The sequence below is a fragment of the Brassica rapa genome, chromosome A06, assembly GCF_000309985.2.
Source record: "Brassica rapa cultivar Chiifu-401-42 chromosome A06, CAAS_Brap_v3.01, whole genome shotgun sequence".
In the NCBI taxonomy this organism is placed as follows: domain Eukaryota; kingdom Viridiplantae; phylum Streptophyta; class Magnoliopsida; order Brassicales; family Brassicaceae; genus Brassica; species Brassica rapa.
Genome location: NC_024800.2, coordinates 6,904,564 through 6,932,088, shown reverse-complemented (window position 1 = coordinate 6,932,088; position 27,525 = coordinate 6,904,564). Strand labels below are relative to the sequence as shown.

General features: G+C 36.7%; 6 protein-coding genes and 2 long non-coding RNA genes across 13 annotated transcripts; 3 read left to right on the top strand and 5 right to left on the bottom strand.

The window, feature by feature from the left end:
- The first annotated feature begins 680 nt into the window (after window positions 1-680).
- LOC108872176 lies at window positions 681-3,757 on the top strand. 3 transcript variants are annotated; one of them, XR_004448741.1, is made up of 3 exons: window positions 681-1,054; window positions 1,146-1,260; window positions 1,360-3,757. It is a non-coding gene; the product is annotated as an uncharacterized LOC108872176 (long non-coding RNA). The 3 variants fall into 3 exon arrangements; XR_004448740.1 differs by having other exon boundaries at window positions 681-1,049; window positions 1,146-3,757; XR_004448739.1 differs by having other exon boundaries at window positions 1,146-3,757.
- Window positions 3,758-5,199: 1,442 nt separating this feature from the next.
- Window positions 5,200-7,626, bottom strand: LOC103872518 (uncharacterized protein YpgQ). Of its 2 annotated transcripts, none has more exons than XM_009150930.2 (8): window positions 7,419-7,626; window positions 6,910-7,041; window positions 6,688-6,718; window positions 6,560-6,578; window positions 6,123-6,220; window positions 5,869-5,967; window positions 5,579-5,751; window positions 5,200-5,491 (listed from the first exon to the last, which is right to left on the bottom strand). In XM_009150930.2, the coding sequence occupies exons 1-8, from the start codon at window positions 7,449-7,451 to the stop codon at window positions 5,405-5,407; spliced, it is 672 nt and encodes a 223-aa protein (XP_009149178.1). In that variant the 5' UTR covers window positions 7,452-7,626; the 3' UTR covers window positions 5,200-5,404. The 2 variants fall into 2 exon arrangements, with proteins under 2 accessions (XP_009149178.1, XP_009149179.1); XM_009150931.2 differs by having other exon boundaries at window positions 5,202-5,491; window positions 6,942-7,041.
- A 441-nt stretch (window positions 7,627-8,067) lies between these two features.
- On the bottom strand, window positions 8,068-11,292 carry LOC103872517 (alanine aminotransferase 1, mitochondrial). The gene is made up of 13 exons (XM_009150929.2): window positions 11,089-11,292; window positions 10,584-10,634; window positions 10,443-10,493; window positions 10,308-10,373; window positions 10,161-10,222; window positions 9,994-10,072; window positions 9,810-9,914; window positions 9,607-9,717; window positions 9,397-9,534; window positions 9,116-9,311; window positions 8,881-9,035; window positions 8,732-8,806; window positions 8,068-8,648 (listed from the first exon to the last, which is right to left on the bottom strand). Exons 1-13 carry the CDS (start codon window positions 11,290-11,292, stop codon window positions 8,328-8,330), a joined length of 1,614 nt encoding a protein of 537 aa, XP_009149177.2. The 3' UTR covers window positions 8,068-8,327.
- Window positions 11,293-13,363: 2,071 nt separating this feature from the next.
- LOC103872516 lies at window positions 13,364-14,566 on the bottom strand. Its single transcript, XM_009150928.3, has 2 exons — window positions 13,720-14,566; window positions 13,364-13,636 (listed from the first exon to the last, which is right to left on the bottom strand). Exons 1-2 carry the CDS (start codon window positions 13,941-13,943, stop codon window positions 13,549-13,551), a joined length of 312 nt encoding a protein of 103 aa, XP_009149176.1. The 5' UTR covers window positions 13,944-14,566; the 3' UTR covers window positions 13,364-13,548.
- A 258-nt stretch (window positions 14,567-14,824) lies between these two features.
- Window positions 14,825-17,522, top strand: LOC103872515 (ubiquitin-conjugating enzyme E2 34). Of its 2 annotated transcripts, none has more exons than XM_009150927.3 (10): window positions 14,825-14,991; window positions 15,506-15,598; window positions 15,690-15,744; window positions 15,982-16,020; window positions 16,112-16,175; window positions 16,267-16,328; window positions 16,414-16,453; window positions 16,528-16,555; window positions 16,717-16,808; window positions 17,002-17,522. In XM_009150927.3, exons 2-10 carry the CDS (start codon window positions 15,542-15,544, stop codon window positions 17,270-17,272), a joined length of 708 nt encoding a protein of 235 aa, XP_009149175.1. In that variant the 5' UTR covers window positions 14,825-14,991; window positions 15,506-15,541; the 3' UTR covers window positions 17,273-17,522. The 2 variants fall into 2 exon arrangements, with proteins under 2 accessions (XP_009149175.1, XP_018514967.1); XM_018659451.2 differs by lacking the exon at window positions 14,825-14,991 and adding an exon at window positions 15,092-15,164 and having other exon boundaries at window positions 17,002-17,512.
- Window positions 17,523-17,761: 239 nt separating this feature from the next.
- LOC103872641 (receptor-like protein 2) lies at window positions 17,762-22,250 on the top strand. The gene is given in 3 exon segments (XM_009151071.3): window positions 17,762-19,492; window positions 19,494-19,575; window positions 21,124-22,250. Coding segments are annotated over 3 exon segments (2,232 nt in total). The 5' UTR covers window positions 17,762-18,073; the 3' UTR covers window positions 21,855-22,250.
- LOC103872514 lies at window positions 19,886-21,101 on the bottom strand. The gene is made up of 2 exons (XR_004448742.1): window positions 20,798-21,101; window positions 19,886-20,674 (listed from the first exon to the last, which is right to left on the bottom strand). It is a non-coding gene; the product is annotated as an uncharacterized LOC103872514 (long non-coding RNA).
- Window positions 22,251-22,781: 531 nt separating the features above from the next.
- Window positions 22,782-27,318, bottom strand: LOC103872512 (leucine-rich repeat receptor-like serine/threonine-protein kinase At1g17230). 2 transcript variants are annotated; one of them, XM_009150923.3, is made up of 3 exons: window positions 23,985-27,318; window positions 23,111-23,501; window positions 22,782-23,035 (listed from the first exon to the last, which is right to left on the bottom strand). In XM_009150923.3, exons 1-3 carry the CDS (start codon window positions 27,001-27,003, stop codon window positions 23,029-23,031), a joined length of 3,417 nt encoding a protein of 1,138 aa, XP_009149171.1. In that variant the 5' UTR covers window positions 27,004-27,318; the 3' UTR covers window positions 22,782-23,028. The 2 variants fall into 2 exon arrangements, with proteins under 2 accessions (XP_009149171.1, XP_009149170.1); XM_009150922.3 differs by having other exon boundaries at window positions 23,115-23,501.
- Between the last annotated feature and the right edge of the window lie 207 nt (window positions 27,319-27,525).

Sequence of the window (27,525 nt, the reverse complement as noted above, 5' to 3'; positions counted from 1 at the left end):
GGATTTGATTAACTATAATGTTTTACTTAACACACAATTTGAACACGCAATGGCCGACCCATTCGTTGTTAGAATAACCAGAGTCCTCTTAATGATGGACATGTGTTATGTATAACGATAGATTATTGTTTATACGCGATCGCGATTAGTCTCATGGTTTTCTAATACTACAAACCAAAAGACTTGGCTATATGTTAACAATTCGTTCATTCCATGCTTTTAAATACTATATATAATATATATATTAGGAATATCCATCGAATTACTTGTCTGATAAGTTCAAACTCTTCCCAAATATTGTTTTTTAACGACTGACTTTGTGAGAAAAACACCTAAAAAAAACTATTATATTAACGTAAATAGAGTTGCAAATGTTATCAATATAAAAGTTTCCGCTTGTGTTTCCAAAAAAAAGTTTCCGCTTATAAATTTTATAGTTACGTCACTTGAGTATAAAATATACAAATTCAAACCAAGAACATGACATTTGATGGCCGACCGATGATAGCTTCGCAACGACTTACTCAAACATCCAGAAACGTTTTCTTAAACCATGTCAATTGGCAAGAATATTACTGAACGAAGACTTAAAAATGGAAACAGGAAGTCAACATTCTTTAAAAAAAAAACAAAGACTAGGATTATCATGTAAACCTTGATTCCTTCCACAATCATCTAACCTATACTAAAAGGAGGATATATTGATCAGAGAGGATGTCCACGTCAGATCAAAAAAACAGCCAATCATATGCTTTTAACTTACCACGTCAGCTCATTCATTTTCTTAACACAATCTTATCGTCTCTTCCTCAAATATTTGTCGGTGACTTTTCCTTTGCACTCTACGGCGTCGAAGTCTTCGCCGATCGACCTCCCCACTATCAAGATCAATAACTGTATCATTCAAAACAATACCCTCTTCAACTTCTTCCCTTTCCCCAACCTAGCTATATATACAGTGAGATTCAAGACCAAAGTTCCTCACATCCTTATCCCCGAAAGCACCAGCGTGATTGAACTCCAAGGGTAAAGCACGACCATGATATCAGGTCAGGTGGGATGTGCATCTTTTCATTTCATCTTCAGTTCTGATTGCTTCATAATTAAGTTCCACGATTTGAACCCATATACTCTTTCTTATGCAGATCAACCATTGGGATGAAGTTGTTGTCACAAACGGCCTTCAGATGGATGAGGACGAGGATGATAATGAGGAAGATGACCAAGAAGTAGATCACCGAAATAGAGCAAATAAAAACGGTATATGTGGTTAAACGACTGCTCTCTGTTTATATTATAAAACTAAAACCACGAAATCTGATTTTGGTGGTTTCACTTTTTTTTATTCTTTTATTGCAGTCATCAGCTGGGATGTTGGGTTAGTGTATGCGGAACCACGAAGGTTTGTTAATATTAGTTTCTGACTTTATATTACAAAATTTATATTTTCTTTTCCTTGACACAAAGAGATTAAGAATTCAAGGTTAACATCAACGATTTATAGTTGCAACTTGACAGACAGTGACTGAAGAAGACTGGACTATGCATGACTTCTTGGCCCAATCATCCTGCAATGATCAAGGTGAGATGCTCAGAGGTGTCAACTGTTTCATTTTGTTATAAGTGTGGTGTATATACACTACTCCCAAACGTATCTGATTATTTTTCATGTTTGCTCATTCCAAAAGGTATTCCTTGGAAACAACAGTGTTTGCGATGTAGAAAACCATGAGCTGACGAAGGCTGGTTTATCTTCTTGTGAGACCTGGATTTGACTATCATAAGAAGGCTGGCGCCATGAATTCGTTGGTAAATAATTATGCTTAATCCTTGATTGTATATTTTAAACTGATATATAATGGTCTCTCGCAAACTTATTGATTCTTTCGTCTTTTCATGTTCTATATATTCAATTGAAGATAGGAGTCTCGGGGTTTCTATCAATTGTGCCTTATTCTTTTTAATGTCGACTGTGATCACTACATCTACAATAGCAAAAATCTAAGAGAAGCAATGTGTTTCGTGGTGGCTTCTAAGTTGGGAAAGAAGATTTGTTATGATCACTACCCTCAAAGATTCGATGGGATCGGTAGACACGACAGATACAGTAATGGCAGCGTTGTATTTTACGATGTAAGTACACAAAACTTCGACCACCAGATTCACCACCTTCCTTATCTTAGGTCATAACCTAAGTCTTACTAATCTTAATTGCTTCTTTATCTTGAGCCATAACCTATGTCTTAGTAATCTTAATTGCTTCCTTATCTTGAGTCATAACCTATGTCTTAGTAATCTTACACTCTCACTACGGCACTGTTTTTTTTTTTGCTACCATTAGCTTCATTGAAAGAAAAAAGAACAATAGCATCGGTGTTGGAGCTTCGCACGAGCCACTGAAGTGATTTTTTTAACGGACCCAAATACGTTTTTATCGGCCAGCTTACCTTAATTACTAATATACTATTTGAAGCACTTGAAAGTTGAGCCTACAGATCCAAAACAAGGCTTTCTTGATTTTTGTTATCCCCGACGACAAAGAGACATTTCTTACGTAAGAAATGTACTATGTATTATCTCTAGACATTTCTGCAATATTTTTTGAGGAGGTAGGAAATGGGGAACCTGAGTTTAGAAACTCGGACTTACAGCTCGGGCTTGCATCTCTTGAAAAAGTGTCTCTGAACATTGCTAGACGGGCTGAACAAGAAAGTGCAACCGCTGCAAGAACCATGGTCACCCTCGATTTAGAATCTGGCATCTCACTTAAAGGGAATTCCAATAGCAAATATAAATATAAAATGCAACGCAGATGAAGAATTCCACTAAATTATATGATCATTGTAGATATAGATATGGATACCAGTGGGAGCCAGATTTGGTGGGATCCTTGACACCAAACGCAGAAAATTCAATTGGAGTAATGGTTGAAGTTTACTGGCAACAAGATGGGTCGGGGTAGATGGCAATAGTCCACATCTTCACATTGAGTTTTGTGATTGTTCAATGTGACAAAAATATCGCAATGTATACATGTTACAGACACAAGTTCGTGACTGACCTTTTTATGATAGGTTTTGTCTTTCTCAACAGTTATATGAACCTATAGAAGATGTCAAATAATCTAACAAAATAACTTTAACTCTTTAATTTAGTAGATAAGTAAATAAGCTGCATGATTTTTTTATGTTTTTCTGCCCGGCAGTATCATGTTTTGTTGAAATATATACTTTATCTTTTTGTATTTAAATTGATGTTACAAGTTTTTCACATATAATAAATAATTTTAATTGTTTTGGGTTTTGTTTTACTATTTATTTAAAAATAAAAAATAAAACGCATTAATAAAAATCAATATAAAGAAATATGCATCATCATTTTAAAAAATACAAAAGAGTAGTATTTTCCTTCATAGATCTCTAATGATTTTAAGTATATATAATTAAAGGGACAAAAGCTACTAAAAAGACATTCTAATATTAGTCAAAAAATTTTATAATATTAATAATTTTATTTAATATTTTTGCAACTGACTATTTTCGATCATATTATTTAAAAATCAGAGATAAATGATTAAAGGCAAGTTATGTAATTTCATAATGACCAACACAAGGAAATTTTGGAGGAAATTGATGAAATTTCATTTTATGGTATTTATAAATGACAAAATACATGCAAATTTTTAGATAATCATAAAGTATGAATGATCGGAAAAACCAATTCCTCGATAACAAACATTAACAGGAAATAACTAAAGGTAAAAAAAACATAATGAAACTACCATGTACGATATTTTATAATTTTTGGGATATTTTCAATTGTCACTAGCAGTTTAGACTTTCGTCTTCTCTCAGATTGTTGATAGACTCATAAGTGATAAACCTAAGTAGTACTAAAATGAGAATGTTAACCTTCTTTCATGATGAATTATGACACTTCTACGTTATAATCATTTAGTATTGTGGTTAAGATGATTCTGAAATGCGTAGATCATGGAGAAGGACTTCAAGTTCTACACTATGATGAAGGGTAAAAAAGTATGAAACACATTATGATTATTTTGTTGATAAGTTTAATGTAAAAATATAGGTCATTAATATCAGTATAAAGATAAGGCAACAATGTAATATAAGTAGCTTCACTATGTATATTGGATTGTGTTATGTATATAGCACAATTTTAATTGTTTATTACCATATATACATAGTAAAAACATTGTACTTTCTATGTTTACCGGATAAAATAAACCAGACATTGAAGAAATTAAGACAGAGGAGTCCAATATATATTTTCCATTCAAAGAACCTCATTGAAAATTATTTTATTTTATGTGTGTTATAACAATGATAGTAAAAAAGTATTATATTAAAATTTATTTCTAGATAATTAATTTATATATATGAGTGTTCGATATGAAAAATATTTAAGTAAATGATTTTAAAATTCAATTAGTTCATTTTTTAATTTTGTATATTTGTAGTAATTTTGACATTTGAACTTTTTTCAGTCAAATTATTTTAATATTTAAACTAATTGTATTCTATCATTTGCGTCCGAACATAAAATTATCCAATATAACATTGAAGTGCACTTCAAAATTAAATTCCAAAATAATAAAACATAAGATGACATATACACTCATATACTAAGTTATTTTCACATACTAAAATATTTAATATTTTCTAATAATACATTTAAAAAAATAAATACACTTATTTTTTTTTATTTTTTTTGTGAGCTGCTCATCTATACATAAATGTTTTTTTATTAAAAACTCTACATGTCAACATAATAAAAAGTTCTACTTAAATAGAAAAAGATGAAAATTTTATGATAATATGACAACAAAAGACTAATAGGATATCAAAGTTGATTTTGTGTAATTGTTTTTGGATGCTACATTATTTAAGATTTATATAAGAGAATTCTAGCATTTTGTCTGAATAATGTATTTTTTTGAAAAAAAAATGCTCAAGTTAAGATGATTTAAACATATAAACGTTAATTAATTGTTCATAAGTAATTATCATATTTTATTTTAATTTGTCCAATATTACATCGAAACAATTCAATAATATAATATAACACAAAAATAAAATTAATTAATTATAAAAATTAATTTTTACGTAACATTTAACATACAAAATATATAAAATATTATAGACAAATAAACCGCGCGTAGCGCGGTAAAACCTCTAGTATTCATAAATAGCATTGACAAACCTTAAACTAGTTTAGAATATCATCACGAGGTAAATATTTGAGTTTTAACAGCTGTTCATTTTTCACTCTGTTTAACACCAAACCACATGTAGGTCGGTTTGGTCTGGTACAGCTTACTCATTTAGGTACGGTTAAGCAACCCTCTTTTCTTCTCCATGCATATGATCCATTATCAACTTTATCAAGCTCTCCCATCCCACTCTTGATAGAACTCCTTAAGAAACTCTTCCATGAACTCGTGCCTTTTCTCTGCCCTTCTTTTACCCGCCTGATATTATTTTTCAGCGCCTCATTAAAATCTAAAATCGAAACAAAATTTCAAAGTTGTAGAGAATTGTTTTCCAGTAAATCTCACCTCGGTTTTCATCAGCTTCTTCAGCTTGAGGAGTTTCTCATGGAAGTGGTTAATAGTGGTTTGCTCCTCTTTCTTCATGTACTGCTCTTTGGTTAACTCTGTCCGGGGCTTGATCTCAGGATCGTGAAGCACTCTGTTCCTGCTTCCACCAAATGTAAAGCAACGAGCAATTCCTAAAACATAAAGAGATCAAAAACAACTAAGAGCACAAACATAGAAAGAGACAACAGAGCAGACAATTTGACAGTGGCAGATCAAAAGCTCTTTAAACTGTCGAGAAGCATTCTAACCTATGGCGCCAATTGCATCAAGGCGATCAGCATCTTGAACCACCCCAAATTCTGGAAGAGATTCGCAGAGTGTTTGCCCTGATAATTCGTCTTTAAAGCCTGGAAAAAATACTATTTGTCATGTTCATACATTTAGATACAACATAATGCCTCTTTTTTTAATTTACAAACTCTTAACTTAACCGCAGTGAGAACTAAAGCGAGCTATAGTACATTGGATTTGGTGAGTTAAAAAGTTGGAGCAGGAAACGAACCCATTCCATTGATGATCTTTAGTATTTTCACCTTCTTGGTCTCTTCCACACCCTCCTCATCCAGGAAATTCTCAACAAGCTTAGCTTCCGAAGGGTCTCTAAAATCAGGTTATAACATCAGAGGCAGAAAACGAAGTCTTCATGATTCATACTTTCCACACCAAGTTTCAACTAATCCTAGGGTGAGCAAACCCAGCAAGGCATTCCTCACAAGCCTCATCTAATGGCATCCACTACAGATTACAGTATATAGAAAGAGATAGTATCCACTATCCAGCCCCTTACGGTTAGTTAAAAGGAAGTTAAACGCAGGGAATTATAGAGAAAGTAAGCAATTAATCTCGTGGTAATATGATCAAAGAATGGTGCAAGGGATGTTAGTCTACTAAGCGGTTCAAAAAATAAATAAACCTCTAGAGATGGATAGAGAAACAAACCTTATGTACTTGTAATCACCTGATAAGAGATAGATACACACACATAACGATTAAATCAGTAGGAATATATAAAAAAAACACATGACTTAAAAAAAGAAAAGAAAAAGATGACCAAAAGGGAAGTGTACCTATATCATGGAGAAGAGCTGCAAGCTCCACCTGCAAATGAGAAAAACACATTGAAAAAAACATCTCACATTCTCTGAAAATCTTGCTAATAACCACATACAGCTCTCTCTCACTGAATCAAGAACTAACTACGATTCCAGATTCCGGCGAACAGATTTTGAGAGGATTTAGTAAGGCTCACAATTTCTTTTTTTTTTTTTTTTTTTTTTTTTAGGGCTCACAATTTCCATGGAGTCGGAGTTGGAAGAGAGACCTTCCTCGCGAGCAAGGGACATAGCGAGGTCTCGTACCCTCCACACGTGCGAGGCATCGTGAGAAGCATCGTTTCCCTTCATCGCCTTCTCCACCAGCTCCTCCGCCCAGGGCCGTCCCTGTAATACGTGAGACCCTAGGCAAGAAAAAAAACGGGGGCCTACACATTATTGTAGAACATAAAGCTTAGGATAATTTTTTTTTTTTTTTAAAAGCTTAAGAGTAATGGAAAAAGAGGAAGAGAGCCAGAGATAAAAAATAGTCAATGAAAAAAGTTAAAAGAATAAATTTTACGTAGGTCCCATTTTAATTTTGTGTTGTTATCTTTTTCTGTTTTTCATTTGTACATTTTCATTATGTAACTGTAAATTGTGATAAAAAAACATTAGCTGCATAATTTTTTTTTTAAATGGAGGCCTTTGAAAAATGGGGGCCCTAGGCCTAGGTTTCATTGTGCTCTGTCCAAGAACGCCCCTGCCTCCGCCTTCTTCCTCATCGTCGCCGCTGCCATCTCTCTCTCTTTCAAACAAGTGTAGTTTTAGGGAGTGGACCAGAGTTTGACTTTCTATTTGGGCGTCACACAAAGCTCTCTTCCAAAATTGGCTGATTTACCTTTCTGCCCTTATTAAAAAGGTCAAATTCTGATTAACCATTTAACGAGCGTTTTTAAAACCGGACTGATCCGATGGTTGAACCGAGTTCGACCATGAATACGTTACATTACCAAGTTGAGTCTAATAAACATGAATTGATCATATGGCTGGATTTTATCTCAGAGTAATTAAGCTGATAAAACTAATAAAAATATCAAAAATCTATAGAGTATCTATATAAACGTAAAACTAGTTTAAATTTATAATGTTTTATTTTAAATTCCTTTATATTTTAATTATGTATTATTTATTAACATTACTTTTAAATTTATACACTAAAAATATATTAAACAAAATTATTAAATCAGGTTTAACCTTGTTTGGTCAAATCCAAAAATTATCTGGTTCAACTTTTTATCTGTTTTAAAAACACTGCATTTAACTGCTATTATATTCTTTTTTGAAATTGAATATTATATTTATTCCAGCTGCAAATCGTTCTCCACTCCCGTATCAGCCACCAAGAAGACAGAGATATGAAAACGTAACCTCGATTTATGGAAAAAGCATGCAAGAGTAATTAGTTTAATTGTCTATAAAGAAAAACTCTTCTCAATAAAACTTATGCTTGTTTATCAGTATCAGCCAAATATAAAAGAGCAACACAAAAGCTGAATAAGAAGATGCTCTCACATCTTTAACACAAAATGATTGTCGACGAAAAAGAAACGGCATGCGTCCTTCTTCCTTATTATTACTCAAGCATGATCTTATCTTAGAAGCATTTAATCCCCTTAGTCGCGGAACTCATCCATGAAGCTCTTGTGGAACTCAGTGAGACGGTTCACGATTGCCGGAATCTTATCCTCTTGAGGAAGTATAGTGCACCTGAAATGCCATGTTCCCGGTACCTGTCTAAATCCAGACCCAGGGACAACGACTATTCCAGTTGCGTTTAGGAGGCGTTTGCAGTAGAACGTGTCCGGTGCCGTCTTTGCAGCTTCTGCAGCCGCAATCGCCTTTTTTGGAAGGTTAATGCAAGGGAATAGATACATAGCTCCTTCTGCTCTGTTGCATGTTATACCCTCCAACTTGTTTAGAGCTTCTTCAAGAGTCTGCACAGTGAGAGCTCAAAAGTATTAACACCAGAAAAAAAAAACATGATTGCTACTAATAAAGTTCTCTGTGAATGGCTAACCTTTGCACGTCTTGCCATAGACGAGAGGATTCCCTCTTTCTCTGCTATGTATGACTCGTATGACTCGTCACCAGGCTGGATCAAATTACATTAAAGTTGTTAAAGTTAATAGAAACCGAGCTGATAGAGTTATATAGATGTTTTGATACCTTAGGTGGGCTCATGACGAGACTGGCAAGAATCTGACCAGAGATGTTGGAGCAAAGATTCACAGAAGCCACTTTGTATATCTGCTCTCTCACATCAGAAGTGAAACCAGTAACCTCCATGTAACCTCCTCTCTTTCCACACTCTCCGTAGTATCCTATTTGAAACAATGAATCCAGTTTTGAGACAAATGATTATAAGCTTGTCAATGGACTAAGAGTTTAGTTTTTTCCAAACCTTTGGAGATAGACTGGAACGAGACTAAGGAGATATCCTTCTCACCGTACCCCATAGACCGGGCTACTTTCTTGAAAGAGTGGAACTTTTTGTCAGGGACGTAAACGTTTTCCTGATAAACCTCATCAGCTAAAAGAACCAGTCCCTCTTTCTTACAGAAGTCAACAATGTCACGCTGGTTTTCTTCTGATAGAACCTTTAACCAAAAAAAAATAGACAAGACTGTAAAGCTCTGGACCGGAATAGATTTGTATTTTTTTAGTGTTGAAGATCAAACTAACCTGTCCTGTTGGGTTACCAGGGTTAATAACCGCCAAGGCTCTTACAGTGATGCCCTTTGACTTAGCATCCTCCAGCTGCTTCTTCAGCTCAGATATTTCAAGACCCCATCCTGATGCTTCATCAAGGTAGTATGGAACCTACCAGAAGATGATGACAACATAAGAAAAAAAAGGGAACTTCAGACACTATAATAGGTACAAGGAACATACCAGACTTCCACCGTGAAGGGCAATTGAAGCTGAGTACAAGGGGTACTGAGGAATGGGGCAAAGGATTCCATCTTTCTCAGAACTTATGAGAAGTTGCATCATCATATGAACCTATAACAACGAGAGGAACATTACTGGTCACCACTAAAACAACTTGTTCTGTTAATTTCCATGAGTGTTGGGAAAGTTTGATGATAGTTTACCCCAGGGCTTGCACCATCTGTCATGAAAATATCATTGGGATCAGCAGGGAAGCCATCACGTGCTTCGATTCCAGCAGCAATTGCATCACGTAGTCCCTTGATACCCTGAGAGAAAAACAGAAGATTAAGAGAGAGGAATCATTCACAGAGAGAGTGTGTGTTTAAGAATGACAATGCAACAAACCTGGCTGTGGCTGTAAGCACCGGTAGCTTTCCCGGGAATCTGGTCGAGAATCTTCCAAGCACGCGCAATAGAATCGGCGCTGATAAATATTGAAACATCCATTGTTAAACAAAGCCTTATATCACCAGAAGGGAAACAACTCAGAGGCTGAATTGTAGTGAGATTACCTGAACAAAGCATGTGTTTCATCTCGGTCCAACAAAGCTGTGTGGGAACACAAAGCAAGAACCTGAGAGACATGGAAGTTACAAGTTTAGCTCCTGATTAACATATGGTGAACAAACCAGAAGTACCATCAAAACTCAATTATTTACCTCTCTGAAGAACGTTATAGGCTGTTGGCTAAGAGATTGTGGATTTCCGATATTACAGTAGATAATCTGTTAAAAGCAGATAGACTTGTAAGTTAGAATCAAGTGTGACCACACGGGTTTAAATTTATAATGTACCTCATCAAAGGGATACGCATCCTTGTTAATCTTCAAATCATCTTGCAACTTCTGTGAGGTGGAAGCAGAAAGCAAAATGAGCAAAAGCAGTCTCAACAATCGAAGGATACAATTTGGGACAAGGGATGGTTGCTTTATTACCTGAGCAATGTTGACAATTTCTCCACGGACAGCATACTCACATTTCAGAACCTGAGATAGTCCAAGAAAAAAAAAAACAAATTGTTTAGGTAAATAATAACCAAACAACAGTCACTAGAGCTATGCAGAACTGTTCCATGAGAAACTATTCAGTAAGAGCGTTATCATGTCAATAGATTGGAGTGAAAAAGGGAAACATAAACCAATCATATAATAATCACGAGGATCGAATCTAGGATGATTAGATGAATACAGAAAGGCTAGCAAAAACTTTATAATATACACAAAAAGCAGGACTAAAAAAAATCACATCTTTATAATAACTTTATAAAACACAAGAGAGACAAATCCATCAAGTGTCAATGATCAACCCCTAAACCATAGATCATGTACATAGCAATCTGAAACTAAACGTTACTCTTCCCTTTACAACAAACCAAAAGCAAAGAATGCAAATCACAAACAAACAGCAAATACTGATAAAAGACGAAAACAAAAACTCTACATTGGGGTTGATGGAGTCGAGAGTAACGGGGAGAGAGGACGATGAATCAGAGCCAGTCATGTCGGAAAAGAAACGCGATGAAGAAACAGGAATAGGATCGGAAGCAAGGAGAGAGAGAAGGCGGATGTTGTTGTGATGAGGACGAGGACGACGACGAGTCTGATCTATGAGATTTTTGGCTTGGCCAATCACGAATCTCCGCATCTGTGTGGTCGGGTTTTAAATAATACTTGCTGCCCAATCTATGAGATTAGTGGTTTTTGTCTCGAACACGAAACTTCCCCGTTCCTGTTTCGTCTCTTTCCCTTTCACACTGATTTTGACAATTTTTTTGCGTCCACGGATTTGGAATTTATGGAATTTTGCATTTATTTTCTACGGATATTTTATTAGGAAATCCTTTTCAGTTTTCACCGAATATTTAATTATTTATTTTCTTCCTTCTTTTTCTCTTTCTGTTTTGTTTAAGGTCAAATATATTAATTAACAATTTAATGAGATCTGAATCGTGGATTCAGACAAAACCATGTGTTTAGTGCCCGAAATCAGCGACTGCGACGCTGTTAATTAAGACAGATCTCGTTCTTTAAAAGTGGTATTGGGCCATATTAAAGGCCCGGATTATGGCTAAGTCTCCCTTCTGGCCCGATATGTTCTCTTCTTACGTGATTGTAAATTTTTAGGGGAAAAGATCAGGGCTTCGTTCGTTTTGAATCAAACTAACATTGTTATCATTATCTCTCTTTCTTTTTGTAGGGTTGCAGCTAAGTACTGTTTTAAAAAGTTTTATTTTCAGCCTGTTTGACTTTGTGGTTTTAGTTACAATTGAAGAGGTTGATTGTTTGCAGATTCTGCACTAGTTTCTGGTTTTTGATTTTCCAAAAACCACTTTTTATCCAATCATATTTTGACAAAATAGATTTTTTATTTTTTAGTGAATCTGGTTTTTGCTTCCTTTAACTCTTTCCTTCTCAAAAACCAAAATCACTATTTTATTGGATTCTCCTTATGAAAAGCTACGTACGAAAACAAAAAAATGATTTTTTTCTTTTTATTTTCTGTTAACTAATATTAGCTCATTTTTTTTGGTCAAAATTTTTAGCTAAATATAAGACACAGCTATTTCACTACAAACATACAAAGCAAAGCAAAGCAAACGTAAACCTTAAATAATGCATCCAAGTGTCGAGTTTTAGGAAGCTTGCTGATCATACACATTTCATTTCTATTTTTAATTATATGATTAATAATTTTATTTGATTAATATTTAGTTATATAATTTATCTATTTTAAAATTTCGTTTTATTTTTTTAATTTTTTATACATTTTATTCATTAAGGATATAAATGATATTAACCACTCTAACTTTTAACGTGAGAGCTCAATTCTGAAAATTTACTTCGCAAATAATAGCATAGATAAATAAATAAAAATATATATATATATAATATAGTTATGGTTATTTTTATTTTAAAAATTATGGATGTACACATTTTACTTTTTGTTTTAAAAATATTTTTTTAATTATGTATGCTTTGATGATAGTTTTTTATTTTTTATTTTTCAATAATAGATATTTTACTATCATAACATTTAAAATTTATTATTTTTAAAAACAAAAACCAGAAACTAAAAACCAAAAACCAAAAACCAAAATCAAAACCACCAATCAAGTTTTTCAAAAAAACCAAAATCTACTGCAAAATCAAAAACCAAAAATCAAAAACCAAAAACTAAAAACTAAAAACCAAAAACCAAAAGCCAGAAACCAAAAACCAAAATCTAGAATCTAACAAAACAATCATCACCTGAGTTGCCAAAGGTTTTGGCATTTTGCTATTAAATCATTAGCGAGCTCCATGCATGTATATTGTTAATGAAGAGGCTTGCAATAAGTAGTTATATATATACAAGCTACTTCAGTATGTTGTAGCTTTCAGTGTGAATTAATCAGTGGAAATCATGACAGGCAGCTAAACAAATTAGCTTATACAATATCTTTTTTTTTTCTTTTCTGCATTTGGTTGGAGAAAATCAAAACTTCCCAAAGAACACATTTGTTTCTCACAAATCTGATGCCTTTCATGCGTAAGAACCAAGAACACAGAGAAAGGTGGTCATATGTACATTTCAGGGTTTAAGCACCACCAAGAAGAACATGCTAAGGTTTAGAAAGACTTCTCGAAGGTAAAGAAACCACAAAACAAGAAGAGAAGAAGTAGATATTTCCTTTCCAATGAAATTAGGAGGAGGAAGCAGAACACAAAGAGGTTGATAATTTGAAGATACCACTAAGCTAGTGGGGGTTTTATAGTCTATTTCCATAAGATTGAATGCCTCAAAATTAAAAGATGAGTTCATATATTACAAGTAGATTACATAGTTACCTATTCTACAACAAAGAAAGATCTAAGAAGGAAAAAGAAAAGACCAGAAAAAAAGGCAAAAGTACTAAAAAATTTAAGGTTTTCTTGCCGTTGTGATCTGTTGTTTCCTACTTCCTTCAACAACTATTGGTGGATTACATTTGATACAAAAGAGAAACACTCTTGATGTCCACTACACCTAATACTCATACATGGTGGGTATGTATGAAAAACAAATCTTGATTGTGTGTTGTTTCTTCTTTACTTGTTCTGTATAGGGTTTGAGCCACTCCTTGGGACTCTTCTTCGGAGGCTATCATTTTCACCTACAAGCGGTTTTGCTTCCTTCATGTCCTTCCTTGTTTGAAAATCTCTCATTGCTTGACTAGAATTTTTCATCCTTGACAGAGAACGTCCCTCTACGCTGTACTTGCTGCTAAAGAAAGCTATAAGTAGCAGAACCAGAGCCACTGACAAGTATCTCTTCATTGCGGACTTTTCTTCTTATAGTTCCCTAGGAATCTTAAAAGCTCTTTGAGTTGTTTTTGGTATGTTCTGTTTATTGAGAACTGAAACGTGGATTGAGATGCGAGTTAAGAGAAAGTGAGAGAGACGAGAGACTTCTGTAGTTTAGTGCTTTATAGAATAAGATATTTCGTGTTGGAACACATTGTTTTGGGGATCTGATCACGTGATCTTACTTTGACTGCTGCTATACTTATCTTAATCTTGATCATCTACTCAATGATATTCTATAAATTCATATAAATTCATATGTAGAGAGTCGAGGCAAAGGATCCACACATACGCACACTCATGTAAATGCTTGAAAATTTTGGAGAGATGGTGGTCATGTGATTTGAGCACGTGATTTCTGGCTACTGTTATTGGGGAACTCAAAAGAGGCTGAAATTGAGCTTTGTTTGAATTTTATAGTATGTTATTTTTATTAAAAAACTTCTAAAGACATAACACTAGAACTTGGAGGTATCAGTGTAAATCCAATTTTCATAACTAAATGGTTTGCAGGTAAAACAGCTGTTTTGTCGCTCTACTAATTACTACTTTTATTTTCTGCAGAATTGTATTATTTCTACTTTAATTTATTACTGTAAATGAACAGAAAAGAAAAAATGATTCCAAGAACCGGTACAGATTCTTGAGATGAGTAAGTAGATCCTCAAGTGGAGAATAAAGAAACAGAGAAAAGTTCATTACGCAAATTTTTTTGATTAAACAATAATTATAGGATTTTAAAAAGGAAAGTAATATGAATCCTTTGACTAAAAAGGTTTATTATTTTCAAAAAGGCTGTTTTATTTTTTGGCTGTGAAGGAACATGTGGCAAACGAATAACGAACCGGAAAGAATGATTTTATACAATACCGGCAAAACGTGTGGGACAAATCGATGAATTTGGGTCGGTTTAAGATAAACCAACACATGTTAGGCTATTCTCTACACGAAGACGAGAAAGAGAAAGCAAAAAATAACGAACGAGACAGCGAATCCTCCTCCTCGACAAAATTCGATCAAGGTGCTCTTCATTTTCCCCCAATTTTTTTAATTATATTTATTGGATCTGGTGTTAGAAACTTGCTCCTGCATTTGATTTTCTTCCTATTTTGCGTTTCTGGGCAAGAGCGAAGCTTGAATTGCAATTGAGCTTCTTCTTTTTTTTGTCGTTGTGAGAATTTTGGGGATTCCGAGGTATTTGATCTAAGAAATTGCAATTGATTCGAGCTTGTTTGCTTATAATTGTTTAATTTCTTGGTTGATTCGATCGAGTTTTCCGTTGATTTCAATTGGGCTGGAATGATTTAACCCAATCTCATAGATTTTTGAGGGTTTCTTATTAAAACTTCTCGTTGGTTATCAAAGTGTTGTTCTTGATTCAGTTTTCATCTGAATCTTGCATCTTCGATTAGGTCATGAGAGTATTGCATAGTATTGCTATCATTTTCTAATTGATATGAAAAAGTGATTCTCATGTTTATCTCCTTTTCGTTTCGTGCTACTATATTATTCGTTTTGTTGATTATCTGCAACAGGTTTAACAGCAGCTGCAGTTATTCACTAGCTCATAGATGGCAGAAAAAGCTTGTATAAAACGTCTCCAAAAGGAATATAGAGCACTTTGCAAGGTACTACTCTCTTCTCTTGCCGCTCCTAACTCTTTGTTCTTTTGTTTGTTTTAGGGGTTGATTTATGAAATGTTCTGTTTTATGCCTTCAGGAACCAGTCTCTCATGTTGTTGCTCGTCCTTCCCCAAATGACATTCTCGAGTGGCGTATGCCTTTTACTTATATTTTTTGTTTATGTTTCTCATACTTTATCTCTCGTATCTATCACACGTTTTTTTTATGTAGTTAGGATGAGATATATTTGAACCTGGGAATATAACTATGAAACAATGGGTTACTATCATGAGGATAAATAGAACACTAACCATATAATTTTTCTTTACTTCGTTAGTACCTTGATCAGTTACTAACAAGGAGTTAAATTATTGACGTTAATCTTACAGATTATGTGCTGGAAGGAAGTGATGGGACACCTTTTGCTGGTGATAATCTTCTTTCTGAAGTTTCTTGCTAGTTTTGTTTTCAGCATCCCTTATGGGTGTCTAATTTTGATACTCTATTTCTCTCTAACAGGTGGATTTTACTATGGAAAGATCAAGTTCCCTCCCGAGTATCCTTACAAGCCACCTGGAATCACGTATGTTCTTTAGATTCTTCAGAATTTAATCTCAATACTACTCTTATCTTGGTCCAGCTTCCAATGAACCACATCCTTTTTTTGGCTTCAGAATGACTACACCAAATGGTCGATTCATTACACAAAAGAAGATCTGTTTGTCTATGAGCGACTGTAAGCTCAATGATGCCCTTTCTAATTTTTGTTTCGTTGCAATTAAGTGTCTCGATATCTGAATAACTTATCATGACATTTTCAGTTCATCCAGAAAGCTGGAATCCAATGTGGTCTGTATCAAGGTATAAAGTCTCCTTTTGACATTTACAATAATTGAGAAGTTCATAGTTAACCAATCTTTTTTCGGTGAATGCAGCATACTTACAGGGCTTCTCTCATTTATGGTAAGCTCTAGAGTCTTTCTTTTCACTTTTCTTAAGGGAATTTCAGATATACGGACAATCTAACATGTGCCTACTAGTTTACTACCATCTGATTATTTAACATGGTAATATCTTTTAATTCTGTTATTGAGCTTTCTCTAAATGTTGTCCTTGTGGTGCAGATGGATACTAGTCCGACAACCGGAAGTGTGAACACCACTGTAGCTGAGAAACAACGGTTGGCTAAGTCATCTCTCGCTTTCAATTGTAAAACGTAAGATCATCCCACCATCAAAATTTTACAGACTTCGGGATTCATTTGGAAGCTAGCTTTAGTCATTTGTATTCAAGATAGTCAAAAAACCTGAGTAGAAAACAATATTATGAGTGAATGCTGAATCATAATTAGCTTATGTGTGTGTTTTCAGTTCTTAACCTGAATCCAATGTTTTCTTACATCGTTACAGCCCAGCATTCCGAAAGCTGTTTCCAGAGTATGTAGAGAAGTACAACCAGCAGCAACTCGCCGAGCAAACGCAGCAGACCGCACCAGAGTCTCCTCAAGAGAGCAATAGCAAAGCAGAGTCGGCGAAAACAGTCGACACAACAAAGGAGGACTCAGATGGTGGCTTGAAGGAGAGGAGGAAGAACAAGAAGCAGGGATTGCCAGCGTGGATTATACTGTTGCTAGTGTCGGTTTTCGGGGTTGTAATGGCGCTGCCTCTGCTTCAACTGTGATTTTCTATGTAACAAAACATAGAAATGGATGTTGACCCTTCGGATAAAATCTCTCTTCTTCTCTCTCTACCCCTTCAGTATCAAGAGTAGTCTTCTTTTGTCTAGTGCTCTTCTTGTGTCCGAATTTACTCAATTTAGCCTGGTTTGTGCTTTTAAAGGCCATATATAACACAAGTTTGGAACTAATTTGTATAGTATATGGTTGGTTGGTTTGCATTTGATAAATAGAACCTTATGGTTTTCCTGTGTACGTACTTATCCAACACATTTTTCTTCCAAAGAGCTCATGTGTGTGTTGATTTGTCAATCAAATATATATTCTGCATGAGCTCATACTCATGTATTGATAAATAGAATCAAATATATATTCTGCATGGCTCATACTCATGTATTGATCGTTCATATATCCTCTAGTAGCCTCTGGGAGATGTTCTTAGGTATTAAAGAACCTCCACCAATGGCAATAGAACCTGTTATTCTATTCTATAATGTTTGTAGTCTCCAATGTCTTTGTAAAAGCTGATAGAAAAGACTTTCAGTTACGTTGTTTACTTGATAAACTAGTTTTGAAGAAAATGTTATTAAATTTCGAATTTATTTTTTTCAATTGATGAGCAAGAAAATTTACTAAAAACGATTAAATTAATTAAGGTACTGACTATTTGTCTTAAAGTCAACTATAGTATTGACAAGATCACAAGAAACTTGCTTCGTCTGGTGACTCTTGTCTGACTATTTCCTATACATCTGGTATTGACAACAAGTTTTCTTCTTCTTCATCAATGTTTTGTTCTTCTTACCATGGTATATGAAGAAATGAGATCCAAAGCCAAAGGTCTTTTGAGACCATTAACCACAAAACCTTTACAACCTGTGAGTTGTCACATACATCTCTTCTGCCTCCTCTGTGTCCTTATCCTATCTGCTCTCTTTCTTACACTTTCAGAAGCTGTCTGTAACTCGCAAGATCAAGAATCTCTCCTGTGGTTTTCCGGCAATGTTTCTTCTTCTGTTTCTCCTTTGAATTGGAACCTCTCCATTGATTGTTGCTCCTGGGAGGGGATAAAATGCGATGACACATCAGAGAGTGACGTCACCGCAATTTCCTTACCCCTTAGAAGACTCTCAGGAAACCTCATCTGGTCTGTTCAGAACCTTCACCGTCTCTCTCATCTCGACCTTTCTCATAACCTCCTCTCTGGTCCTCTCCCACCAGGTTTTTTCTCTGCCCTTGATCACCTCATGGTTCTTAACCTTAGTTACAATAGCTTCAGTGGTGAGTTGCCACTTGAACATGGAAGTAACAAGTTCTTCTTCCCAATCCAGACCATTGACTTGTCAAGCAATCTTCTCCAAGGCCAAATCCTCAATACTTCTATATATCTCCTGGGAGCTTTCAGTTTAATCAGTTTCAATGTTAGCAATAACAGCTTCACTGGTCCAATCCCTTCCTTTATGTGCATGAGTTCACCTCAGCTCAGCCACTTGGACTTCTCTTATAATGATTTTGCTGGCCGCATCTCCAGAGGACAAGGCAGATGTTTGAACCTTAGTGTCCTACGAGCAGGCTTCAACAATATCTCTGGTGAAATACCTGTTGAGATCTACAATCTCTCAGAGCTAGAGGAACTCTTTCTCCCAGCCAATCATCTAACTGGAAAGATTGATAACAGCATCACCCGGCTCAAGAAACTAACGTTGCTTGAGCTTTACTTCAACCACCTAGAAGGAGAAATACCAAAGGACATAGGTCATCTCTCCAGCTTGCAAAGCCTCCAACTACATGTTAATAACATCACTGGTACCGTTCCGCTTTCTCTAACAAACTGTACTAAACTCGTCAAGTTGAACTTGAGGATCAACCGGCTGATAGGGAACTTAACAGAACTCGAGTTTAGCCAGTTGCAGAGACTTAAGATTCTGGATCTCGGGAACAATAGCTTCACTGGTGATGTTCCGGAGAAGGTTTTCTCCTGCAAGTCTCTCACGGCGATCAGGTTTGCAGGCAACAAGTTAACGGGGCAGATACCTCCCCAAGTAAAGGAACTTGAGTCCCTAACGTTCTTGGCTTTTTCAGACAACATATTAACAAACATTACAGGAGCTCTCAGCATTCTGCAGCGATGCAGGAAACTGTCCATTCTGATGTTAGCAAGGAACTTTTACGATGAAACGTTTCCAAGCAACGTAAACTTTGTTTCTTCAGATGGATTCCCTAGCTAAACTCCAAATATTTGCCATTGGTGGATGTCGAATTATAGGTGAAATACCAACTTGGTTGATCAAGTTGAAGAGCTTAGAGCATGTGCATTGCAAGCAACCTTATTTGTTGCTTAAGTGGGGCATGATTAATTTTTAATTATTAAAACTAAGAGAAGCAATTTTGTTAAGCAACACTTAGTTATATGGGTTTATTGGCAGTTGCTTAATTAAGGATTTTAGAGAAGAAGATGCCATGAGATGAATTTTTTTAGATTTTTATAAGTGTGCTTGTGATGAGAATTGATGATCAAACGATGATTTTGATGATCAAACGATGATCTTGATATCGTAAGAAGGAGAATATGTGTGATAAGAAGAGACAATGACTGAAATGAGAGATGAAATTTTTTTAGACTCATCATTGTCATTACTTAAACATGAAACAGAGAACAGAACAACAAACAAGTTATCATTCTCATTACTTAAACATGAAACAGAGCACAGAACAACAAACAAGACATCATTCTCCTAAACTAAACATGAAACAGACAACAATGAAAAACATGAAACATATAACAAACAACTCAAGAAACCTTAAAAATACACTTAAACAGATGAGCTTCTTCTTTTGATAGATGGAACAAAAGAAGGATTCAGTTTAATAGAGGAGAAAAAGAGAAATGCATTCATCACACACACACAACCAAATGGACTTGACATTTAGCTAACTCATTAACCACACTTACACATTCGTTTCTATCTATCTCATTAATCACACTTACACAATGGTTTCTATCTAACTCATTTATCACACTAACACTTTTCTATCTAACATTAACCACACTTACACACCTGTTTGGCAAACTTATATTAATCTACAGAAGCTACAGCATCAGAAGAATTAGTAAAACAAACCTCTATTGCAATAGTATCGATGAACCTTCCTCATGTTTCTCTCCACAGAACAAATCAAAACTGGATATCACAGGGAACAATAGCCTTCAAGACCGTTTCGAGACAAGGACTGTTATCAGAGAACCTTCCGACATGCGTGATAAGCTCATGAACTTGTTCATCTTTAGCTCTAAGCTGAGCTTCGTAGGAGAGGTTCTGAGCTTTGCAGCCACCACAGTAGGAAGCATACTCACACGGAGCTTCTACTAAGTCACGGTGTGGAGTTAAAGTCTTGATCTTTGTCACCTAAACAACATATCAATAAGCAATTACGAACATAAAAATTGTAACTTTATTGCCAAAACAAAAAAAAAAAGCCTTTTTCAAAAACAAAAGGAGAGATTTTTAATGGAACCTCGGCGTAGCTACCTTTGCGGCGAGTGACGCAGCCGAGGAAACGCTCGCCGGGAAGAGCACGGTCGCATATGACGACGAAGACTGTGCCGTGGACTTTGCAGATTCCTTTGCCTTTGAACCCCAAACTCTCGCAGATGAGCTCCATCGTCACACGGGAGAGTTCACGAAGAGTGACGAAGCCACCTCTCCTCTCTCTCCACTCACTTGCCCACACGTGTCCGTAAGCAACGTTCCTTCTGGACCTTAATTAAGCTACGACGCTTCTATTATCAAGTCTTTTTGATAAAAATTAGGCTAAGCAACGCCTTAAGCGTCCACAATGCACATGCTCTTAGAACTCATGGACTTGTCACAGAACGGACTCGTAGGGTCAATTCCTGGTTGGTTGGGAACTCTCCCCAACCTTTCTTACATCGATCTCTCTCGTAACTTACTAACAGGAGAGTTGCCAAAAGAATTCTTTCACCTGAAGGCTCTCATGTCCGAAAAGGCCTACGAGGCAACAGAAAAGAACTATCTACCGCTGCCTATTTTTATTAGTCCCAACAATATTATTATTAGTCAGCAATACAATCAGATGTACAACTTCCCATCTGCCATCTACATGGAAAGGAATAACCTAACCGGGAGTATACCTGTAGAGATTGGCCAGTTAAAGGCTCTTCAAGTTCTGGAGCTTCATGGCAACAATTTCTCTGGCAGGATCCCAGATGAACTGTCGAACCTCACCAATCTAGAGAGGATGGACGTGTCCAATAATAATCTATCTGGTAGAATACCTCCGTCGTTGGGGCTCCTCCATTTCATGTCCTATTTCAACGTGGCGAACAACAGTCTAGAAGGGCCAATACCGACAGGAAGTCAGTTTGATACTTTTCCAAAATCATATTTTGAAGGAAACCCATTGTTGTGCGGTGGTGTGCTTATGACTTCCTGCACAGCTCCAAGTCGGGAGCCTGCTACAACCACAGAAGATGATGAGCTAAAGAGAACACTTGTGGTTGGGAGTGCCATTGGATACATTTTCGGCTTTAGTTCGATTTTATTCGTGTGTGCGTGGAGGGTGTAAGGCAATAACATGTGAAGCTTGTTTGCATATCTGGGGTTAATGGAAAGTGGAATAATTAATAAGAATAATATCAATGTCATACATCATACATGTTCTGGTCTAGAACCGAAGAAACAACGTTGCTTACACGATTACATTTACATATACACAACCATCCGACTATTACATCATTGCATTTAATAACTAACTAAAAAACATCCAGCCTGGCCGGGAAAATGTAAAAAAACTGACGCCGTGAGGTGTCTCTCCGGCGAAACATTGATAACCAACAAAAAAAACGGAAGAAGCCCAAAGGCTCACTAGACGAATCAGGGATCGACCGGCAAATATTATTATGTTAAACATAATAATAATGTTTAATCTTCTGGTAAACTAATTAGTAATCGTCGTCGTCATCCAAGTAGGATCGGAGGAGCATTGTAGCGCAGAGGCGAATAATACAGAGACGAGCGTGTTGTTGTCTCATCAACGAAGTGCATTTGGAAGTGAAGCTGTTCCTGTTTTTGGAGTTTGAGTTTCTCCCAGCCATTGGTAATGATTTGATTTAGACTTTTTTCAAATGATATGAAAATCTACGAAGCATCCCCTTCATATATATATGGGTCTAGAAGAAATCTTGTGTCCCTGAACTTGGTCTGGTTACAAAACCTTAGGGATTTTGCGCGTGAGGCAATCTCGCCGTACATCGATGGAGTAACTTGCACGTTTTCTTAATTTTATTCAATCGATAACAGAAGATTTGTTTGAGAAAATAAAAAAAAATCAACACTTAACTTCGGTTTCACGTTTCTCTTTGTATCTCTTTCGTTTTTGTGCAGAAGCAAGTTTGTTTATGTTCAATGTATGTCAATGAGTTAACCAATGCAAAGAAGTTTCCAGGAAGATGCGTCTATTGGTTTCCTCTAAGCTAATGCTAATCCCAATAGATTGTTACGCAAGTTATCTCCATAAAACAGAATTAATTATAATATTTTATTTCAAGACTACCTAGTTCCTGATTCTGTTCTGTCCTTTTGGGAATATAGTTACAACATGCTTTACATGCTCTGCAATGTTTCTGAACAATGTCTTCTCAGATCAATAGAGGCTCAAGTGAACCTGAATCAACAATTCTATCTTCTCCTCTCTATACTGAACTGGAACAATTTTTTGACTTCATGGTGATGCAACAAAGTTATTTTCTGCAGAATGTGAGAATCAGAAAAAGTTAATGAATGTTGGAAGGATCAGTGGGGTACGTGTGTGTGGACACATACCTACCTTTGGAGGAGTTTTCTTCTTCTAGAGGAGTTTCTGATGTGATGGAAGAGGAAGAGAGGCTTGTTGATGATGCTCTAGCTTCGAAAATCATAGCCACAACTTCTCTCATGGTTGGTCTACTAGCTGGAGAGTTGCTTGTGCAGAACAGTGCAATCTTTAGTACTAGAGACATCTCATGAACCGTACACTTATCTGTCATATCCAGCCTTTCATCAAACATTTCAACTGTTGGAACCATGTTACGGATTGATCTTCTCACCCAATTGACTAGATCCCCTCCTTGCTCCAACGGTTGAACTGGTGGCTTTCCTGTTATCAGCTCCAAAAGCACAACTCCAAAGCTGTAGATATCACATTTCTCTGTCACCTTCATCGTGTAAGCATATTCTGAAACACAACAGAACATAGAATCAGATATGTCGCATAAGCCTAGGCATGCGGGTTCGGATAGTTTAGTTCGGCCAAATCTTGCCGAATTGAACCAAATTTTTTTGGTTCAGTTCGATTAGGTATTCGGATAGTTCAGTTTTTAATATTTTTTACTGAAATTAACCAAAATTTTGGTTTTGATTATATTTTAGCTAAAATTTGTTAAATTTGCATAATTTTGGTTGGTTTGGTTAATTCGATTTCGGTTGGTTCGGTTCGATTCAAAACTTTGTTATTACTTTTTTGAAACCCGAGCTAAAAATCATACCAAACCGAAAACCAAATTTTTTTTTATAAACCTGCCAAACTGAACCGAACTCATAACCAAACGAACTGAACTAACCAAAAATTTCGGATTGGTTCGGCTAGTTCGGTTCAAACCCGCATGCCTACATAAGCTTGTGTGTGTGTGGAGAAAGAAACCTTTGATATTAGACTCACCTGGAGCGATGTAGCCATACGAGCCAGCAACAGCTGACATAGACTTTGAGTAAGAGAGATCAATCAACTTAGCCAGCCCAAAATCTCCCACATGAGCTTGTAGCCTCTCATCAAGAAGAATGTTATTCGATTTAATGTCACGGTGAACTATCTGAGGCCTACAATCATGATGAAGGTAACACAAACCCTCTGCAGCCCCCAACGCTATTCTATACCGCGCATTCCAATCCAACAAACACGCCTTCCCTCCTCGCTGAAGCTGCTCACCTAAGCTTCCCTTAGACATGTACTCATACAAGAGAAGATTCGAGTTCTGGTGATAGCAGAAACCATATAGCTTCACTATATTCCTGTGCCTTATCTTTCCAAGCGTTGATATCTCAGCTCTGAAGCTATTATCAGAGCTAGCTCCTTCTCCTCTAGAGTTCAGCTTCTTAACTGCAATCATTTCACCATCTGACATCTCAGCTTTGTATACCGTTCCACACGCTCCTCTCCCTAAGACAACGTCTTCCGAGAAGTTTCTAGTTGCATCCACTAGTCCTTGGTATGTGAAACCTTCTTTAGGGAAGTAGTAGCTGTCCATTACATCCGGTTTTGTTTCATCCTCAAGAGCAACAAACTCTGGCTTTCGTCTCTTTATTACCAAACAGATACTAATAAAAGCAAGAAAAGAAACAGAACCTATCACAACACATGTGATTGTCAAGATTTTTTTCCCTTGTGAGCCTCTCATTAACCAACTCAGCTTTGAATCAGAATGTGTGACAAGGGACTCTCCTTCACAATGGCTTCTCTGAGCGTTACACAAACGGTTGTTCCCAGCAAAGTTTGATGAATCCATCCTCTGGAAAACAGCTGTGTCAGGTACCGTTCCCGCCAAGTTATTGTTTGAGATGTTGCAGATGAGGAGGCTCATGAGATTCCCAATCGACGCAGGGATCACACCTGAAAGCTTGTTGTCATTGAGGTAAAGTATCTCCAGCATCTGAAGGTTTCCTAAACTGTCTGGAATCGCGCCGGAGAGATTGTTGTGACTCATGTTGAGTGAGATTTGAAGAGAGGTTAACTTACCTAGCTCCAAAGGTATGCTTCCAGACAAGAGATTGCCACCTAGCTGTAACTCCATGAGCCTTGTAAGATCACCAAAGCTATGAGGTATCTCACCAGTCAGTCTATTATCAGACAGCTTCAAAATCTCTAGATTCACCAACTGACCAAGCTCTTCAGCTATTTCCCCTGAGAACTTGTTGCCACTAAGGTCAAGCCTCTGGATAGTGACACAGCTCCCCAGCTCTCTAGGGATGTGACCTGTGAGGTGATTTGATGAGATGTTCAAGCCAACAATCTTTGTGAGGTTCTTGATCTCAGGAGGGATCTCACCGGTGAAGTTGTTGTTAGCTAGACGCAGCCTTTCTAAGCTCTTCAGCTTCCCCAAGTCTGCAGATATGTTCCCTGATAACATGTTTTGGTGTAGCTCTAATGCTGAAAGGTTATTAAGATTAAACAACTCAACAGGAAGGGTTCCTGTTAGCATGTTGTCTCCTAGCATTAGCTTTGTCAGCGACTTGCAGGTTGTGAGATCGCGAGGGATGTTTCCTGATAACTTGTTTGAACCAAGACTGAGAAGTATCAGCTTCTGGAATCTGCAGAAGTGAGCAGGGATTGAACCAGAGAGGTTATTAGCAGACATGTCAAGAACAGTAAAGTTGCTGTAGTAACCAATGAGAGGAGGAATGGTTCCTTCAAGGTTGTTGTCAAAGAGTTGCAAATCCACAAGAGAAGTTAAAAGCTGAAGCTCTTCTGGGATAGTACCGGTTAGTCTATTGATAGACAAGTCTAGCTTCTGCAAGAGTGATAACTCTCCAAGCTCCCTAGGGATTGAACCTTGGAGATTATTCTCAAAGAGATGAAGCAGCTTGAGGTTCAAAATCTGACCTAACTCTCTTGGGATGTAACCTGTTAACTGATTCTCTGAAAAATCTATCTCAACAGCATCTGTCAAGTTGCCTATCTCGCAAGGTATCTCTCCTGTTAACTGGTTAGTGTACAGATACAGCCTTTTTATATTTACTAGCTTCCCAATCTCTCTAGGGATTGTTCCAGTGAAGTAGTTTTCGTGCAGCGCAAGCACCTCGAGGCTAGTGATGTTTCCTACCGAAGAAGGTATCTCTCCGGACAAACGGTTTTGCCAGAGTATCAAGTCAGTGAGATTGAGAAGCTTTTCAAGCTGCTTAGGAAGAGAACCCTCGAGGAGATTCTCCGCTAAGCCAAGTACCTTTAGGCTCACGCAACCGCTAATTTCAAACGGGATCACACCGGACAACATGTTCCTTCCTGCTCTGATGACTCTGAGCTGTCTTAACTTCCCTATGGAAGAAGGGATAACGCCCGTGAGGTTGTTGCTGTAGATCTCAAGCTCTTGTAGCGAACTCATGTTCCCGATAAACCTAGGGATCGAACCGAAGAGATAGTTCTCGCATAGAGACAGCTTCTGAAGAGTGGTGATCATGGTGAGCTGGATCGGAATCACTCCATGGAACCTGTTAGTGCAGAGATCGAGAATCTCTAGGGTTCTACAGAGAGAGAAGTCTCTAGGGATTGGACCAGAGATGAAGTTGGTGGAGACGTTCAAGTAACTTAAACCGTGAAGGTTGCAAATGAGAGGAGACAGTGTACCTGATAGATTCATCCCACTGAGATCAACGGAAGTTACGGTTCCGAGACGGTTACATTCGACTCCGGTCCAGTTGCAAGGGTTTGAATCTGAACGGTTCCAGTTGATAAGATAGCTATTGGAGTCGTTGAGAGATGATTTAAACTCAAGAAGAGCATGTCCTTCTTCGTTTAGTGATGTCACTGAGATGAAGGAGAAAGAAGAGAGAATCAAGAAACATATAATAGTAGTAGTACCACTCATTTTTTTAAGGTTTTGTGAGGAGAAAACAGAGTTTGATGTGTGCCTTAGCTTCTTCGCATCTGGATAAATCTTGAAGAAACAAAAAGAATGAAGAAACATAAAGTTTGGAAATTTATGGAATGGGGGAAATTAAAAAAAAAAAAAAGGACTGATCTTGATTGATCAAGAAAAGACAATCTTGTAAAATGTCTTTGTTTCTGTCTGTACAAAGTCAACTTCTTTGTCGACGACACCTTCCGGTTTGGTTTACCATGATTTTCAGCGGAAAGTGGGTTCAAGTCACGTGGTGGTGAGAAGCTAGGTTTGTACAGATCCATTGAACTAAAACTCTTTGGATCCGTATTTAGTGTTTCTCTGGGTTGTCGTCAAAACAGATGATCTCGTGTTTGGTTGGGACGGTGAGGATTTGATGAAGACGACACGTGAAAAAGGGATGATTTTTCCAGGACAGTGATCTTTAAAGCGTGCTTTTAATTTTCTTTGGTCACGGGTGAGAGAGAAGTGTTAGAGTCTGTGAGCTCATGATGTTTATCGTTGACCGTTAAAGCCACACACACACCCACGCAAGTGGAAGTGTGACTGATGTCTTTTTCGCGCCCGTCTTGTTGTCTGTTAAATAGC

Bases quoted from the DNA above. Each gene is read 5' to 3' on its own strand.
- LOC103872518 (XM_009150930.2), bottom strand. From the start codon at position 7,451: ATGGCAGCGGCGACGATGAGGAAGAAGGCGGAG. The intron at 6,719-6,909 runs GTGAGCCCTAAA...TCTCATTTGCAG, and splicing joins ACTCCGACTCCATGGAAATT to GTGGAGCTTGCAGCTCTTCT. The intron at 5,752-5,868 runs GTTAGAATGCTT...TTTATGTTTTAG, and splicing joins TGATGCAATTGGCGCCATAG to GAATTGCTCGTTGCTTTACA.
- LOC103872517 (XM_009150929.2), bottom strand. From the start codon at position 11,292: ATGCGGAGATTCGTGATTGGCCAAGCCAAAAATCTCATAGATCAGACT. The intron at 10,494-10,583 runs GTAATAAAGCAA...TCCACCTCACAG, and splicing joins AAATTGTCAACATTGCTCAG to AAGTTGCAAGATGATTTGAA. The intron at 9,312-9,396 runs GTTAGTTTGATC...TTTTGGTTAAAG, and splicing joins CTGGTAACCCAACAGGACAG to GTTCTATCAGAAGAAAACCA.
- LOC103872516 (XM_009150928.3), bottom strand. From the start codon at position 13,943: ATGAAGAGATACTTGTCAGTGGCTCTGGTTCTGCTACTTATAGCTTTC. The intron at 13,637-13,719 runs GTAAAGAAGAAA...GTGGACATCAAG, and splicing joins TCAAACCCTATACAGAACAA to AGTGTTTCTCTTTTGTATCA.
- LOC103872515 (XM_009150927.3), top strand. From the start codon at position 15,542: ATGGCAGAAAAAGCTTGTATAAAACGTCTCCAAAAGGAATATAGAGCA. The intron at 16,021-16,111 runs GTGATAATCTTC...TCTCTCTAACAG, and splicing joins TGATGGGACACCTTTTGCTG to GTGGATTTTACTATGGAAAG. The intron at 16,176-16,266 runs GTATGTTCTTTA...TTTTGGCTTCAG, and splicing joins TACAAGCCACCTGGAATCAC to AATGACTACACCAAATGGTC.
- LOC103872512 (XM_009150922.3), bottom strand. From the start codon at position 27,003: ATGTTTCTTCATTCTTTTTGTTTCTTCAAGATTTATCCAGATGCGAAG. The intron at 23,502-23,984 runs GTGAGTCTAATA...GTTGTGTTTCAG, and splicing joins GTATGGCTACATCGCTCCAG to AATATGCTTACACGATGAAG. The intron at 23,036-23,114 runs GTAGGTATGTGT...CACATTCTGCAG, and splicing joins AGAAGAAAACTCCTCCAAAG to AAAATAACTTTGTTGCATCA.